The sequence below is a fragment of the Panthera onca genome, chromosome D1, assembly GCF_046562875.1.
Source record: "Panthera onca isolate mPanOnc1 chromosome D1, mPanOnc1 haplotype 2, whole genome shotgun sequence".
Taxonomy (NCBI): domain Eukaryota; kingdom Metazoa; phylum Chordata; class Mammalia; order Carnivora; family Felidae; genus Panthera; species Panthera onca.
Genome location: NC_138348.1, coordinates 7283915 through 7299527, shown reverse-complemented (window position 1 = coordinate 7299527; position 15613 = coordinate 7283915). Strand labels below are relative to the sequence as shown.

Sequence of the window (15613 nt, the reverse complement as noted above, 5' to 3'; positions counted from 1 at the left end):
AATTTTTTCCATCATAGATTGTTTGCTTGTTTTGGGACTTTATATAATTGAAAGCATATAGTGTATACTATTTTGTGTAAAGCTTCTTCTGCTCAGTGTAATGTTTTTGAGATTTATCCATATTGGTGCAGTTTGTTCCTTTTAATTGCTGAATAATATTGTATTGTATGAACATACTACAGTTTCTTTATCCATTTTCCAACTGATGGGCATAACTAGTATGGCGATGGTGTTGTAGAGTAGTTCAGGACAGAGGAAATGCCCATGATATTCTATTAACAAACATTTCAGGGCGCACCTGGGTGGCTCAGTTGGTTAAGCGGCCAGGTTATAAGCAGCTCAGGTTATGATCTCGCGGTTCATGAGTCCGAACCCCCTGTTGGGCTCCGTGTGGACAGCTCAGATCCTGGAGCCTGCTTCAGATTCTGTGTTTCTGTCTCTCTCTACCACTCCCCTGCTCATGCTCCGTCTCTCTCTCTCTCTCTCAAAAATAAATTTAAAAACAGTAAAAATTAAAAAAAAAAAGAAAATTTCAGGATACAAAATTTATATGCAATATGATCACAACTGTGTGAAGAAAATAATTCATAAAAATATGCTAAAATGTTAACAGAGGGTTTTCTGTGCTCTAAATTTTTAAAATTAATTTAATTTTATTTATTTTTATAAATAATTATAGATTTGGAAGAAACTGTCAAGGTGGTACAAAGAAATCCCATACACTTCATCCACTGTCCTCCATGGTTACATCTTACATGACTTAGTACAATATTAAAACCAGAAAAATGTCCTTGCTATAAAGTGTGTGTATAGTTCTGTATCATTCATTCACACATGTAAATTCGTATAACTACCGCATGCAAGGTACAGAATTGTTTCATCACCTCAAAGATGCAACCCTGTATAGCCACACCCATCTCCTCTCCCACCATCCCTAAGCCTTTGCAACCATTAATCTGTTCTCCATCTCTATAATTTTGGCATTTTGGAATGTTACATAACTGGAATCATATAGTGTGTGGCTTTTTGAGATTGGCTTTTTTCACTCAGCATAATGTCCTTGAGACCCATCAAAGTTGTTAGGTGTATCTGTAGTTCATTCCTTTTAATTGCTGAGTAGTATTCATTCAATGGTATAAGTAATTCTGCTCACCTGCTTTTCAAATTTCCTACTGAGTATGAAATATATTAATTCTCAGGAAAAAGGAAAAGTACTGATAAGCAGGGGCAACACATAGAGAAGCAGTTCATGCCTTCAAGGGAATGTTGTGTTGAATTAAATAATAGAATTTTAGACTTGGAGTGACCTTGAAAGTCACCTGGGTAAGTTTTTCACTTTGCAGGAGTTTTCCCTGCAATATCCTGACAGGTAGCTGTGCAGCCTCTGTGTGGATACTCCTAGTGATGGGGAACTCACTATCAAATAAAGCAGCTCCTTCAACTGATAACAAGATATGCCTTTCTTCCTGGAGTTTGGGCATGACTGAGAGAAGATCTTCTGTCATAGGTTGTTTTATCCTGCCTAGGCTCTCTTCCCTATCTCCCCTAACCAAGCCCAGACAGTGAGCAAAGCCTGCAGAGCCTGAGCAAGCTATTGGATATGCTAAGTCCAGGAATGACCTCTCTGGGGAGATTTCAGTATTCACTGGCTTAGAAAAATAAGAGCTGCAGACCTTTTAAAATGGAATGAAATTCTGCATGAGCACACACACACACACACACACACACACACACATACCCATGGTCCTCTAGGAATAGTCTCCTTTCTGCCTTGAAGGTTGCCCCCCAGAAGGCACTGAACCACTAATCCAAGAGGAAAGGTCTCAGATTCTCTCCTTCTTCCAGTCCCCAGGATCAGACCTGAGATCAATTCCTTTCCCTTCTGCTTTCCTTGAGAGCAGACTCTGATCTGTCCATGGTTCTGATTGTTAATGTATTTCACTTGAGGGCAAGGCATGGGTTCTTGCGTTCCTTCACGATAACTAATATACATTGAGCACTTATTATGCCCCAGGGACTGTGATGTCCTTACATTCAGCCTCTTTTTATTGTGGTCTTCCAGACATAAGGAAAAAGAGCACAGATCATAAACATACAACACAATGAATTTTCATACAGCAAATATATTCATGTAACCAAAACAAAGATCTGGAAACCGAACATTATGAGATTAGTTTTTTCCTACTTTTGAACTTTACATAAATGGATCATACAAATTGTCTTCTTTTTTGTGTCTGGCTTCTATTATGCTTGGGAAGTTTATTCATATTGTTCTAGATAGTTGTAGTTTGTTCATTCTTGTTGTCATGTAGCATTACCTTGTGTAAGACATTATGCAATTTATTCGTTCCGCTGCTGATGGGGTATTTGAGTTGTTTCCAGTTTTCTGCCATTATGAGTATTGCTGATATAAACATTCTTGTTCATATATTTTGGCAAACATATGCTTTTCTATAACATATATTAGATACACATGTATAGAGGAGTATGTATACACATACACACATATACATCGGGTGGACTGAGGTGCGTTTTTAAATTCCCATTTTCAGATGAGAAAACTTAGGCTTGAGGAAGTTGAGCCAGAAAGTAGTGGAGCTGGGCTGCAAATCCTATCCCGTCTGGCATTGGAGCTCAAGCTCTCTATCCGTCATGTTTTACTGCCTCCTGGCACACAGGCCATTTAGAGGTACTCATGATGTGCCAGACTGGTTGCTGCCACTGAGGGAAATAAAAAAAGAGAGGAATGCACAGTCACTCTAGAAGGAAAACGATGGATGTTGGTAAGGCACATGGGTGTGACAAGAAGTCTAAGGAAAAAGGGGTCATTTGTATCTTGGAAGATCCTTTAGGAGGCTTCCTAAAGGAAAAAGCATCTAAAGAGAAAAGATGGGGGAAGATTCTGGGCATGCCAGGGTGAAGGGAAGGAGTGCCAGGCTGAGAGAGTCTGAGGGCACAAGAAGAGTAAGTCCTCATATAATCGTAGCCGCAAGGGCCCTCAGAGATCACCTTGTCCAGTCACCATTGTCCACTCACCCATTTTTGCATTGCTGGATTCCAAATTTATATAGCCAGTCTTGACCATCTCTCTGATCTCCAAACTCTTTTCTTTTTAGTTGGGTGACGAATCTGCATTTCAAATTTAACATTGCCAAGACAGGGCTCCCAACCCTGTCCACTCACACTCACTCCAAACTGCTCCTCTTCCAATCTTTCTTGCTCTTAGGAACTACCAGCCACTAATTACTCAGGCTCCAGACCACAGCATCATCCTTCCTTCCTTCCTTTCCCATACCCAACCCATGAGCACTCCCCCTCAGCTGTATCTACAAAGCACATCCTGAATCTGGTCTCTCCTTACCACCTCCCCGCGACCTCTCTGGTCACGACTGTCACCATCGCTCACCTGGACAACTGCAACAACATCCTCCCTGCCTTCCTGTTTCTGTGTTCTTCCCGAAGGCCACAAGGAGAAAGCCTACTTTGCCTCTTCCAGCTTCTGGTGGCTCCAGATGTTCATTGGCTTGGGACTTCCTAACTCCAATCTCTACTCTGTCTTCACGTGGCCTTCTTCCCTGCATCTTCTCTCCCTATTATTGGTGACTTCCTCTTATTTTTTTAGGGCCAACCTGGATGATCCACGATGATCTCATCTTAAGACCCTTCACTTAATTACATCTGCAAAGATCTTTTTTCCAAATAAGGTCACATGCATAGCTCCTGGGTGGACATACCTTTTAGGGAGCCAAAAGGTACTGTACAACCCAGTGCAGAGGTGAAACTCAAAAGAAAAAAAAAAAAGCTGAAAGAGTGTAAACTGAGTTTAAACTTTAGTCCTCCAGTGAGCGATTCCTTTTCAAAGCATAGAAGACTCCTGCCCTGCACATACTTGCTATTTCAGCACTGACTGCCCACGCATCACTTCAAAGGTCATTGTGAGGAGGGAGTGTCTGCATTGTGCTCGCTGCAAGGCTAATTCGGGGCTATGAGTCTAGCCAGGGGCATTGCTGCAACCCCAAACCCATCAGATCCTCTCTGCTCATTACTGGGGTGGGGGGGGGGGTATTGCCACTACGATTAAGGGGCCAAAATAGTTTCTTTCCAGAAAATGGCCTTTCCAAAGAGAGTCACCTGCTATGCAGATAGTGAAAGGAAAAAGAAGGGTGCCTGGGTGGCTCAGTTGGTTAAGTATCTGACTTGGGATCAGGTCATGATGTCGTGGTTCAAGAGTTTGAGCCCCGCGTCAGGCTCTGTGCTGACAGCTGTGAGCCTGGAGCCTGCAGCCTGCTTCATATTCTATGTTTCCCTCTCTGCCCCTCCTCTGCTCTCTCTCTTTCCCTCCCTCTCTCTCAAAAATAAATAAACATTTAAAAATTAAAAAAAAAAAGAAAGGAAAAAGAAGGGGCCCAAGAATGGTAGGCAGCCTCTAAGACGGATGTTCCCTCGATGATCTCCCCTCCTGGTTTTTATGTCTACATGTCGTCCCCTCCCCCTCAAGCATGGCCTGGATCTAGTGACTTCCCTCTACTAAATACAATACAGTAAGAATGTCAGGATCTTATTTCCGAAATTGGGTCACAAAAGACTGTGGCTTCTGTACTGCTCACCTTGCCTCACTCTCTAGCTTCCTTGCTTCTAGGGAAGCCAGCTTCCATATCCAGCCGCCCTGTGGGAGGCCCGTGTGGCGAGGAACTGATATCTCTAGCCAACAGCCTGCAAGAACCCGAGGTCCTTGGTCCAGCAGCCCTCAGAGAACTAAAGCCCGCCAACAGCCTTGTGAGCAAGTTTGGAAGTGGACCTTCCAAGGCCGGCAGACAAGCCACAGGAGTGAGCTTCGAACCTGATCTCCTCCACCCCCAGCTGAACCTTGCCATGTTGCAGCCTCAGCCAACGCTTTGATTGGGGCCTGTGGGAGACCCTGAGCCCCAGGCCCCCAGCTACGCTGTGCCCACAGAATCTGTGAGATGATAAACACTCATCGGTGAAGCCACTAAGTTTTGGAGCCATTTGTTGTACAGCGATAGATACACCCAGATATAAATTTCTAGGCTCTACTCAACCATGTGGAAGGCTCAGGCTATAACCGTAGCTATGTTGACAAATTCGAGGATTCACAGATATTAGCTCATATCCCTTCTGGGGAGAATCTACAACATCTCCTCCCACTCCTTTTTATATTTTTAAAGAAACAGAATATCAAACTATAGTGACAGTTACACATTCTTTTTTTTTTTTCTCCCCCGGCTTAATGTGTTAGGAGCATTTTCTCATCTCATTAACTGTACTTCGAAGCATTATTTATTCCTCGCGCCTCTCCAGCAGCCCATTTGATGAGTGCACCAACGTTAATTTAGTCACTTCCCCTCTTTCATGTTTTGAGCTCAAGATGGGGTTTTAACTCTTCGGTTCACGTCTATCGGCGCATGCTGGCCCCTTCAAGCAGGGCTTGTGGGGAGAGGGGGTCTGGGGTATGGGGTAGGGAGAAGGCAGGATCACCTATGTTTAAGTGTTTCTCATGCTGCATCAAGCCTATAACGCTTCCTGGCTACGTGTCCTTTGCTTGTTACTTAACACCCCCAGGCCTCAGTTTCCCTTTCTGAACAGTGGGAAGAACAACCGTACCTACCTCACAGAGTTATTAGAGGCACAACCCGGGGGTTAACCCAGGTGAAACACAGCACAGTACCTGACAAATTTTAGGTCATACGGACACAAGCCAGACCACAGTGTCCTCACACACAGGGCCTGCCCCTCGTAAAGTCTCAGTCCATGGCGCATGATAACAACTCTTGTCCCGGACTCCCGCTGACCTTCAGTGAAAAGTATCTTGGCTTTCCTCCCACCAGTCTGCTCTCCATGAACCTGTGGTTCAGACCCCCCACCCCCGGCACCACCCACAATCCTGAAACCATCACCCTTGGTCTAGCTGCGTGGCCCCGGACAAGTACATCCCATCTCTGGGCCTCAGCTTCCTCATCCGCAACATGGGGAGGGGGTTAGATTGGGAGGCCCATGAGGGATTGCCCACCTCTAAGACCCTGGACTATTCCCTCTTCTTTCAAAGGCCCTTCAGTTTCAATCATGCAGAGTACGGTCAGAGCTTTAAAAAAACTAGCCAAAGCAAAAAGACTTGGAAAACACTTTAATGTATTTACCACAACACGTACGCCAAGATGTGCTCAGCATCTTGGAGCGTGTCAAATACTTGCATAGTGTCTGTATGAGAATCCAGGTGGAGGGTTGGGGTTTCTCAGCTCAGGCCCCTTACAGAGCTTGGGCTGAGTCTGAGTGAGAACCCCCACCCCCAATCCCAGCCGATACTACAGCTGAGCTCCTGCCTGGGAAAGGCAGGGAGCTGTTTGGGAAGAGCCTGGAGAGCTGACCCTGGAGACTCTCCTATAGAGGTCTTGGCACGTCTATAGGTGCCCCTCCGGCAGACATCCCCGGGGAGACTGTTCTAGGCTTCTCCCCACCTCCAACTCACAAGTGCGGTTCCTTGGCACTGAACGCGCGGCTAGGGAAGAAAGAGTCCACTTTCGGGCTCCTGCTTGGCTGGCCTCTCCCCATCTAGGCCTGGACTCTGGACCAGCCCCAGTAGGGCGAGGTTTCAAAGGACTGCAGGGGTCTGTGGCCCTGGGAGGCACAGACCAGAAGAAAGGTCTCCTCCTTGCTCCCGGCACTTCAACCTCTTCACACCAGCCCCCGCTTTCTAGGACGTCAGTTCCTAGGGTGCCCGGGCCAGGATCCCACCAAGAAAAGGAGGAGCAGATGGTGGGGTTTCAGAGCCCACAAAAGGCCACGTGACCTTGGGCACATCACACGGCTTCTCTGGCCTCTATCTCCTGATCTAAAAAAGGGGAGCGACGATCCAGATTTTGCGCAGTGACCACAGACTCGACATAAGATAATAGCAGCGACAGGGCCCGGCAGAGTGGTGGGCAGCAGGAATGACTCTCTTTTCTTGGTGAAATGCTGGGCCAGCGGGTCAGCCAGGAAAGGCAACCTCCAGGGGTGATGGAGGAGGTCCCTGTGTGCTATGGCTGCTCCTTCAGCCCCAGGAAGGGGCTGGCTCAGCTCCAGGGGGGTGGTTTAGAAGTGAACTTGAGCAGAGGAGAGCAGGGGGAAGGCCAGGAGTGGGTGGGGACTGGGATCCACACCCAGCCCTTGCCGGTCTGCTGCTGCTGACACAGGCTTGTGCTCCCTACCCTGCAGGCCGGCCAGCCCCAGAGCAGGTGAGGCGCTGTCAGGTGGGGACCCCAGCTTCCCCCTGGTGGGGTGCTCCACCCCAAGGGGCTGTAGAGGGGCAGGTTGGGCTGGGGGGCTGGGCAGGAGGGTGTCGAGCTTGGGGGAAGGCCTTAGCAGGCTGGAGCCAGTGGGCGAGGCTGACTGGACGGGGCCGGGGGACAGCTGGGGAAGGGGTGCGGGGGCCGCGGGGGAGCCAAGGGACAGAGAAGGCAGAGGGGACAGGAGGAGGCCAGGGGAACTATGAGGCCGCAGATGTGAAGAGAGCTGGTGAGCCGAGGGAGAAGAGACGGGGGTCTGGAACAGGCCCGGCTGTTCCTGGAAGCCGTATTGTCCACAGGGCACGGGGTCCGGGGGCTGCTCAGTCTGGCCCCAGCAGCCAGGGGGCACCGGAGCCAAGCAGTTGGCACAGTCCATCAGGCACAGCCGCTCGTGCGCATGCAGGGTCCGGCTCCACCACCCCAGCTCGGCTTGCAGAGTCTGGATCTCCTTCCGCAGCAAGCGGTTGTGTTTCTCCAGCGTCTCGTGCTGCTGGGGGCAGAAGCAGAAGGGTGGGGAAGGGGGTGTCAGCCGGCATTAGGGTCCCAGCACGAGCCCCGTACCCTGCCCCCAGGCTCCTTAACTTAGGAGGGAAGATATTACTACCGTCTGAATGTCTAAGCCAAGGGCCCCTTGGCTCCTCCTCTCTGGCCAGCTCTTCGCCACCGCCCGCCACGTCTTGCCCCTTCTGCTCCTACGGGGGTAGATTGGGCTGCCCTCCATCCCCGCCACCAGTTCCCTGAGCCAGCCGTGCCCCGCCAGCCTGTCACCTCCACTCACCGGGGAGCTCTACCGACTGGGGCGCCCCTCAAACCACTCTGTTCTCTCGGCCCAGAGGAGCCATCCGGCAATTGCATCATCAAGCGGACGTTAAAGGCTCCCGCACCTCCCTGTGCTCACACCTCCCGCTCCCTTTCACTTCCTGTCCCTCCAACGGACTCTGCTTTCTGCCACACTTCCTGTCTCCTCTACCTGGGCACCCTTCCAGCAACCTCCTCTCCCGGGCTGATCCCGATGTGGCCTTCTCATGACAACCGAGAGGTCATTCTGTCGTACGCACCTCTGGGCTGCTTCGTGTCACTGCCAGACCTCCCCAGGGCCCAGGACTCACCCACTGAGGCACTGTGGGAGGAGCCCAGGGTAGTGGTTCACAGGGCGACTGTGTTCTATCCAGCACCCCCGAGTCAGCGTCTGTTAGGGTCTGTTCTGCTGGACGCTGGGTCCCGAGAACCCCCTTGATAGCACGCAGTTCTAAACAACCATTTACAGCGACAGCAACAAAAGAACTTTCTTTCCACGGCTCCCAAGGCTGAGGGACTTCCTCTGGTCCCCTCCCCAACCTCATCTCTTTCGTGGACAATTTTTAAAAGAGGAGGCAAGGATGTTTTACATAAAAATGTCGCTTCGGGCATGAACTCAAAATTCTAACGGAATCAAAGGCCCTGCTTCCAGGCTGGTCTCTGCCTGTGGAATAACGTTTTGAAAACATGTGATCAGGTCACCTCTCGCTTAAATTCTCCAGAGGCTTATGGGGCGCCTGGGCGGCTCCGTCGGCTGAGCGTCCGACCTCGGCTCAGGTCATGATCTCACAGCTCGTGAGTTCGAGCCCCGCGTCGGGCTCTTGTGCTGACAGCTCGGGGCCCGGAGCCTGCTTCCGATCCTGTGCCTCCCTCTCTCTCTGCCCCTCCCCCACTCGTGCCACATCTCTGTCTCCCAAAAATAAAGATTAAAAATCTTAAAAAAAAATATATTCTCCAACGGCTTCCATTCAACTCCAGAAATTGAGTCACTCATCGGTTCATTCGTTCGTTCATTGGCCACGTCCAGGCTCCTCACCTGTTACCTCCTCAGGGAAGGCTTCCCTAGTCAGGTTGCCATCTCCCCCCCCCCACCCCCACCCCCTGTATTTTTCCCCATAGCGCTTATCACCAGCTGACATCCCAGATGCCTCACGGACAACTTATTTGTCCAGCTGGCTCCCCCATGAAAATACGAGCCCTGGAGAGTGTGGGGTGGGCTTCCGTCTGCTGTGTTCCCAGCTGTATCTCCAATGCTTAAGACTTACACCTGTCACCCAGGAGACACTCGATAGGCATTTCTGGGAGGAATGAATGCATGAATGCATGAAGCCCCCTATCCCGGCCAGGCAGACACCCTACTGGACACCGGTCCTCGCTCGAACAATCTACAGGGTGCTGCTCCCTCGCACCCAAGCCCGGGCTCCTTCATTTGCCTGCAATGCCTTTTCTTACCTCCATCCACTTGGAAAACGATTCATCCTTCAAGACCAGCTCAAACGTCATCCCTGGCATCATCCTACTGCTGCTACCCGTGTGTTACCCCTCCCCACCCCGGGTGTTCCTAGAGCGCTCTACTCTGACTCTGTCATTCGCTTCACAGGGCATTACTGAGTTCCCTCTGTTTGTCAGGCACTGTTCCGGGTGATGGGCAAATAGCCAGGAACAGAATCGTTCCCTGCCTTCGTGGCGCTCACAGTCTGGTGAGGGAGACAAGCAATAAATATCTGAATATGTAACTGAAGTTCAGGGCTAACAAGAAAAATAGAGCGGAGTCACAAGTAGACGTCTCTTTAGATCAGATGGCTGAGAAAAGTCCTTCCGGGGAGGTAGCATTTAAACCAAACAACTGAGGGGCGCCTGGGTGGCTCAGTCGGTTAAGAGTCCGACTCCTGGTTTTGGCTCAGGTCACGATCTCGCAGTGTGTGAGTTCGAGCCCCGCGTAGGGCTCCGTGCTGACAGCACAGAGCCTGCTTGGGATTCTCTCTCTCTCCCTCTCTCTGCCCCTCCCCCACTCACTCTCTCTGTCTCTCTCTCAAAAATAAATAAATAAAACTTAAAAAAAATTTTTTTTAATTAAAATAAATAAGAAATAAACCAAACAACCGGAAAGAAGGGAAGGTCTAGCTGGGCTGTTCTCTGAGAACAGAGCGAACGGTCTACACAGAGCCCCTGAGGTTGGATGTGCTCGGCCAGTGAAAGAACAGGGAGAACAGGGCGTGGGATGTTAGGAGAGGGGGTCGGAGGGGTAGGGCCTTTGGCAGGGAGGGCTGTGAATTTCACTCATCGCTATAAGGACTAAGGGGTATGCGGCCTTCCCAAGGGCCAGGTCCCGAGCCCAGGTCTTAATCCTTTCCCTGGGATGGAACTGGTGGTATCCTTGCTCTCTGCACAGAGAAAGAAGAAAAGCTCTAAGGGTCAGGTCACGATCCAAGGTCAAGTTACCATCCAAGGTCAAGAGGCAAGTACAGTGGAACCCTCTCCTGCCCCCCCCACCCCCAAGGCTCCTTTGTCTCCTTTGATCTCCACAGGGGTCCTGCCAGGGGACAGGGATTATTGTCCCCATTTTTTTGGATGAGGACAGTGAAGGTGAAGGAAGTGCCTTGTAGCTATGAGTGCCGCAGCTGGGACCCTAAAGCCTGCCCACCTTAACCCCGAACCAGAGTTTCTCATAGTGTGAGTGCTGAGTTCTTCTGTTTGCTTCTACCTCTTGTCTCCTCTCTCTAGATCAGGGCGCCTTAAGGGCAGGGCTGGGCTGCAAATGCACTTTTGTGTCCCCAGAGCCCCCGCGTGTATCTATCTCAGCACCTCTCTCAAACTCAGGTGACCTGGAAACATGCAGCGTATGAGGGGAGCTGCTCATAGGCGGATGGAGACAAGGTGGCCGGGCCAGGTGAATGGAGTCAGGATGGGGAAAGGAAGGCAACCCCACCTGGTGCAGGGCGTCTGCTTTGTTCGTGTGCTTCTGCCGGCTGCGCTGGGCGGCCGCGCGGTTCTTCTGTTTCTTCTTCAGCCTCTGATGCTCCTCGGGGTCCTGCAGGGTGTGAGGCGGAGGGGTCAGGGGTCCCAGCAGGCGGAGGGGTCAAGGGTCCCAGCAGGTCAGGGTCCCTGGCCCTCTGTCCAGGCCATCTGTAAAGCCACACCTTCCCCAGTTCAATTCCCCCAGGGGACTCCTTCCTCTGTCTCCCTGGGGGCGCGCGCGCGCACACACACACACACACACACACACACACACAAACACACGCACAGCATCCCTCCTTGCATGGCCCACCATGTTGGAACGCCAGCCTCACCCACACGTCCTGCTTACGGCCTGCGATGGGGGAGGACAAACAGAGAAGCCCAGAGCTTCAATTCGAACCCAGAGAGAACTGACTTCACACCCACACTCTCCTTACCAGCCATCTGGCTCTGGGCAAATTACTCCCTTCTCTGAGCCCAACCGCCTCAGCTGTGCAACGGAGCCACCACTGCCTTCCTCACAGGCCATAAAACAGGTGTGGGCTTCACCTGCAAGGGCAGGGCCAGGGTCCGATTGGGCTCCGTGAGCCCCTGCCCAGCTCAGACCCGAAGCTGATGTTCAGTCACTCGACAAATATTTATCGAGCACCTACTGCGCGCCAGCCACTGAGCTAGGGGAACAGAGCCGCAGACGAACCAGGCAAAAACCCCTGCCCCCAAGTGGCTCACATTCCAGTGTGGCAGCAACCCAGCAGGGACGCATGAGTAGACTCAAAAGGTTCACAGCGGGACCCCTCCCCCTGCCCTGGTCCCCACATTAGGGAGTCGAGAAAATGTAGACAAAATATTTTAACCCAAATGCCCAGAGCTTTGGAAGGTCAGGTGAGAGGGAATGTTGGAGGCCCCACAGCTCCAGTCCCCCTCCCCTAGGTCACTCTGGACATATGTTCTGAGTGTAGGGAGCTCAGGCAGGACCCTGGGCTCCCTGCCGAGGACTCTGTGCTGCTCGGTTCAAGGTCACGACAGGCCCACTCCAGGTGCTGGGGGTGCCAAGAGACTGGAGCCTGGGGGAGAGACCAGCAGTGGACAGAAAGGGGTAGGATTTCGGTACTTGGGTCCTGGGGGAGGGGCAGGGCCTCCAAGGTGAGCCAAGTCCGAGAATTTGGGGAGGGAAGAGAATGTTCCCATCAAGGCAATGAAGGGAGAGTGGGTTAGGGGACAGGTTGCTCAGAGGCCACGTTCTAAACTGGAGGCTGGCTCTGAAATAGCAGAGCCCCAAAGCCCTCATTTCAATCACCTGGGGGACCTGAAGCCCCCCAGGAGGAGGTATATGGATCCCTTGGTCACACAGCCCTGGCCACATCCCTCCCTGCCCGGGAACTGGGGACCCTCGGGCATATTCCCCATCCCCTGTCCCTGGTTCCCTGTACTCACCGTTCTCGTCAGCAGCGCATTGCCCTCGCAGAGGTGCATGGCTTAGGCAAGGGGCGGGCAGAGGTGTCCCTCTGCTACTGTGACCTCCTGGTGCCCTCTGGGGGCCCTAGGAAGTGGCAGCTCTTTAAATCCCCGGTGACCACTCCGCCCCCGGCAAGACAAGTTTCAGTTTCTTCTAAAGCCACGGGCTGCTCAGAATCCCTGGCTCACGTGGCTGGAATTTCCTAACATGAACTGGCCTTCCGGTTGGGCCCCTTCTCTGGAAAGAGAATGACAGAGGGTGGCCAGAGGAGGGGGGAGACCAAAAGCCGGTTACGGGGAGGGTGTCCTGGGGGAGGGAGGGCAGGCTGCCAGGCACAGAACCAAGAGGAGAAGCCAGTAGGGGACGTAGGGCTCATGTGGGACATGGGAGAGCCTCTGGGCTCTGGAATGGCATGAGTCCAGGTTCACGGCCCACCTCTGGCACCCTGGAGCTGTGCAGCTTTGAGAAATCGATTCACCCTCTCTGAGCCTTAGTTTCTTCATCCCTGAAAGGGCACGGGGCGGCGGGGGGATGATACAAATACCCGCTCACAGGCTTCATGTAGGCACTAAGCGAGGTAATACAACCACCCCCGAACCCTCTGACACCAATGTTGAGGCGAGTGTGCAAAAATAAGCAATGGCCTTTAAATAGGAGCACAGATGGATAAATTACTGTGTTTTCATTCAACAGACCACGCAGCAGTAGAGGGAGGGATGTCTAGCAGTTAGGGGAACAGCTTCCAAGCTATGTGACTTGGGTACATAATTTCACCGTTCTGTGCCTTCCCCCCCCCCCCCCAGATCTATAAAGCGGGGATCAAAATAATTCTGTCGTGAGCAGCAAACGAGTTCAGGAAGACAAGGCGCCTGCGACCACGCCCGGCGCGGAGTAAGAGTTTAACAAATATTTGCACTTGGTGGACGATCAAGGCTGCACGTATCATCGCGCCTGAAAGTCTGTAACATCCAATTGCCTGAAGGCCACAGCTGCAAGAAGGTCTGAACCACATCAGTTCTGTGGGGTTTGCTGATAGGGGTAGGCAAACACGCAATAAAAGTCCTGAAATGTGCCTGTGAACGAGAAACACAAAATTCAGAGAGCGGTGGCCTGGGGGGCGGTGCGCTGAGGGGGGCACACGGGGATTTCAGTTGTGTCTGTGGTGTTTTGTTGGCTAAACTCTGTGATGATATCGTTCTCCACACGTATACCTGAAATGTTTCATAATAAAAACTTCTATTAAAGACCTAGCTAGCCCTGGAGCCTCAGGCAGACCTGGATGGTTGGAGGGACATGCTTGGAAGGGACATCTGTCTGGGGGAACCCAGAGGGGCCAGGAAGCCCCTCCCGAGAGCAGCATAGCAACTGATGTGGAGCACAGAGGGTCCCTTGGTCTGGTGACTAGAGCCTCTGGGGATTGTGCCTGAGTCCTGGGGGCTCCAGGCTGATGGTGTGGGACCACAGGAATGGCAAATAGTGTAGACGTGATCTTCTGATAGGTAATGGTGTCCTGGAGTGTTGTGTTGGGGACTTCACAGCTGCCTCTGAGCTTTTCAGAAAAGAGCACTGCAAATGATTCGCCATATCGACCACGCCGTGATCGATTAGTGATGTCTGTCATGAGCAGGGCCTGGAGAGTGACCATCTCCCCCCTCTGCTCTGCCTAAAACTGGGCATGAAACCAGTCTGGGCTTTAGAGTCAGACTTGACCCTCACACCCTGCACTTACAAGGTCTGAAAGCCTGGAGCTTCAGTGCTGTCCTATGTACGCGACAGATGACAGAGAAATCGTATCTATTTTACAAAGCTGTTTTGAGGATGGAGAAGAAGGAGCCGAGGAGAAAGCTCTTTGCATGTTGTAAAGTGCTATCCAGCTCGAATCCTTTCCCGTTACCGAGATTTGCGGGAACACGGGATTAATGAAGGCTCATGATTTCAAATGCCCAGGTGGGTGGGATTGGGCACGATGGCTGGGCCCGGCCCTCCTTGCTTGTAAGGGGTCTGGGGACAGAGGCTGAAATGGGGCACCCCACGCAGTGAGGCTGCCTCGATTGCTCTGGATTGTTTTTGTTTCTGAAAAACCAAGAGGGCCAGGTCACCTTGCCTGCGGCGGGCACCTAAGGGGCTCATTAAGCCAGTCCAGGAGTTCCACAGGGAAGGATCTGGGGAAGCCACATGCATGATGTAACCAAGGAAAAACACATCTGTGGGGCCGGAGGGCAGTAGCTAGGGCCCAACTGCTCCCCACCTCAGCCCCCAGCCCCAGACCGGGACCGCCAGTCTTTCCCTCTCCAGACCCTGGCTTTGGGTGGAAGAGAGGCAGTCAGCAAGTGTGCCTGCGGCCCCTCCCAGGAGGCCACAGCCCTGGAGGAAGTCTGAACGAGGCAGCGTTTATGGCTTGCTCTCCCTGAGGAGTGGCAGGGATGAGGCACACAGGGTGGGTAATGTTTAACCCTGAATGGCCGTGTGTGTGGCTTCTCCAAAGAGGTGGTTGCCTTCCCAGGCTGGCAGGGCAGGCTTCAGGGCCATCCAGTCCAGCCTCTCGCTTAGAAGATGAGGAAACGAATGCCCCGAGAGGCCAGGTGGCCCAGAGGCAGGGGGCAGAGGACACGCGTCTCTCCTCCAAGGCCTCAGTCCTTCTCCACACCCTGAGCCTCTGGTTCAAAGCCTGCAGTCCCCGTGGGTGAAGGCTGGGAGGCCTCCCCAAACCAGAGCTACCGAGGGAGCTCTTGGGCAACAGGATCGTTGCCTGTCTTACTCCGAGGTATATCCCCTCAACACTGTCTCCGCATGATGGGTGTTCAATGAATGAATAAACCAATGAAAGCCCAGCAGACAGCTTGCCAGAAACCCCAAAAGCTTTCTGGACGAGTAACGAAGCTTCTGCTTTACTCATTCCCGCGGGACCTGCCCTGGGTTCCTGGGGGACTGTCCTCAACCCAACCTCCTCATTTGACCAGTGAGGAAACAGAGGGACAGGGAGGATACAGTCACGCAGCTGGTTTGGGAGAAGCTAGGACGCACTGATGCTCTCTCCCAGTTCCTTCCCACACCTTCCAGGTTGGACAGATGCTAGGGGTCTCCAGTTTTCCAGGGATGAGGACCCTCTTTCCAGGTC

At 52.0% G+C, this 15613-nt stretch overlaps 1 protein-coding gene across 2 annotated transcripts; it reads right to left on the bottom strand.

Annotated features, from left to right (window-relative positions):
* Nucleotides 1-6127: 6127 nt before the first annotated feature.
* Nucleotides 6128-12666, bottom strand: BATF2 (basic leucine zipper ATF-like transcription factor 2). Of its 2 annotated transcripts, none has more exons than XM_060607173.3 (3): nucleotides 12474-12666; nucleotides 11011-11112; nucleotides 6128-7770 (listed from the first exon to the last, which is right to left on the bottom strand). In XM_060607173.3, exons 1-3 carry the CDS (start codon nucleotides 12510-12512, stop codon nucleotides 7090-7092), a joined length of 822 nt encoding a protein of 273 aa, XP_060463156.2. In that variant the 5' UTR covers nucleotides 12513-12666; the 3' UTR covers nucleotides 6128-7089. The 2 variants fall into 2 exon arrangements, with proteins under 2 accessions (XP_060463156.2, XP_060463154.2); XM_060607171.3 differs by having other exon boundaries at nucleotides 6128-7773; nucleotides 12474-12665.
* Between the last annotated feature and the right edge of the window lie 2947 nt (nucleotides 12667-15613).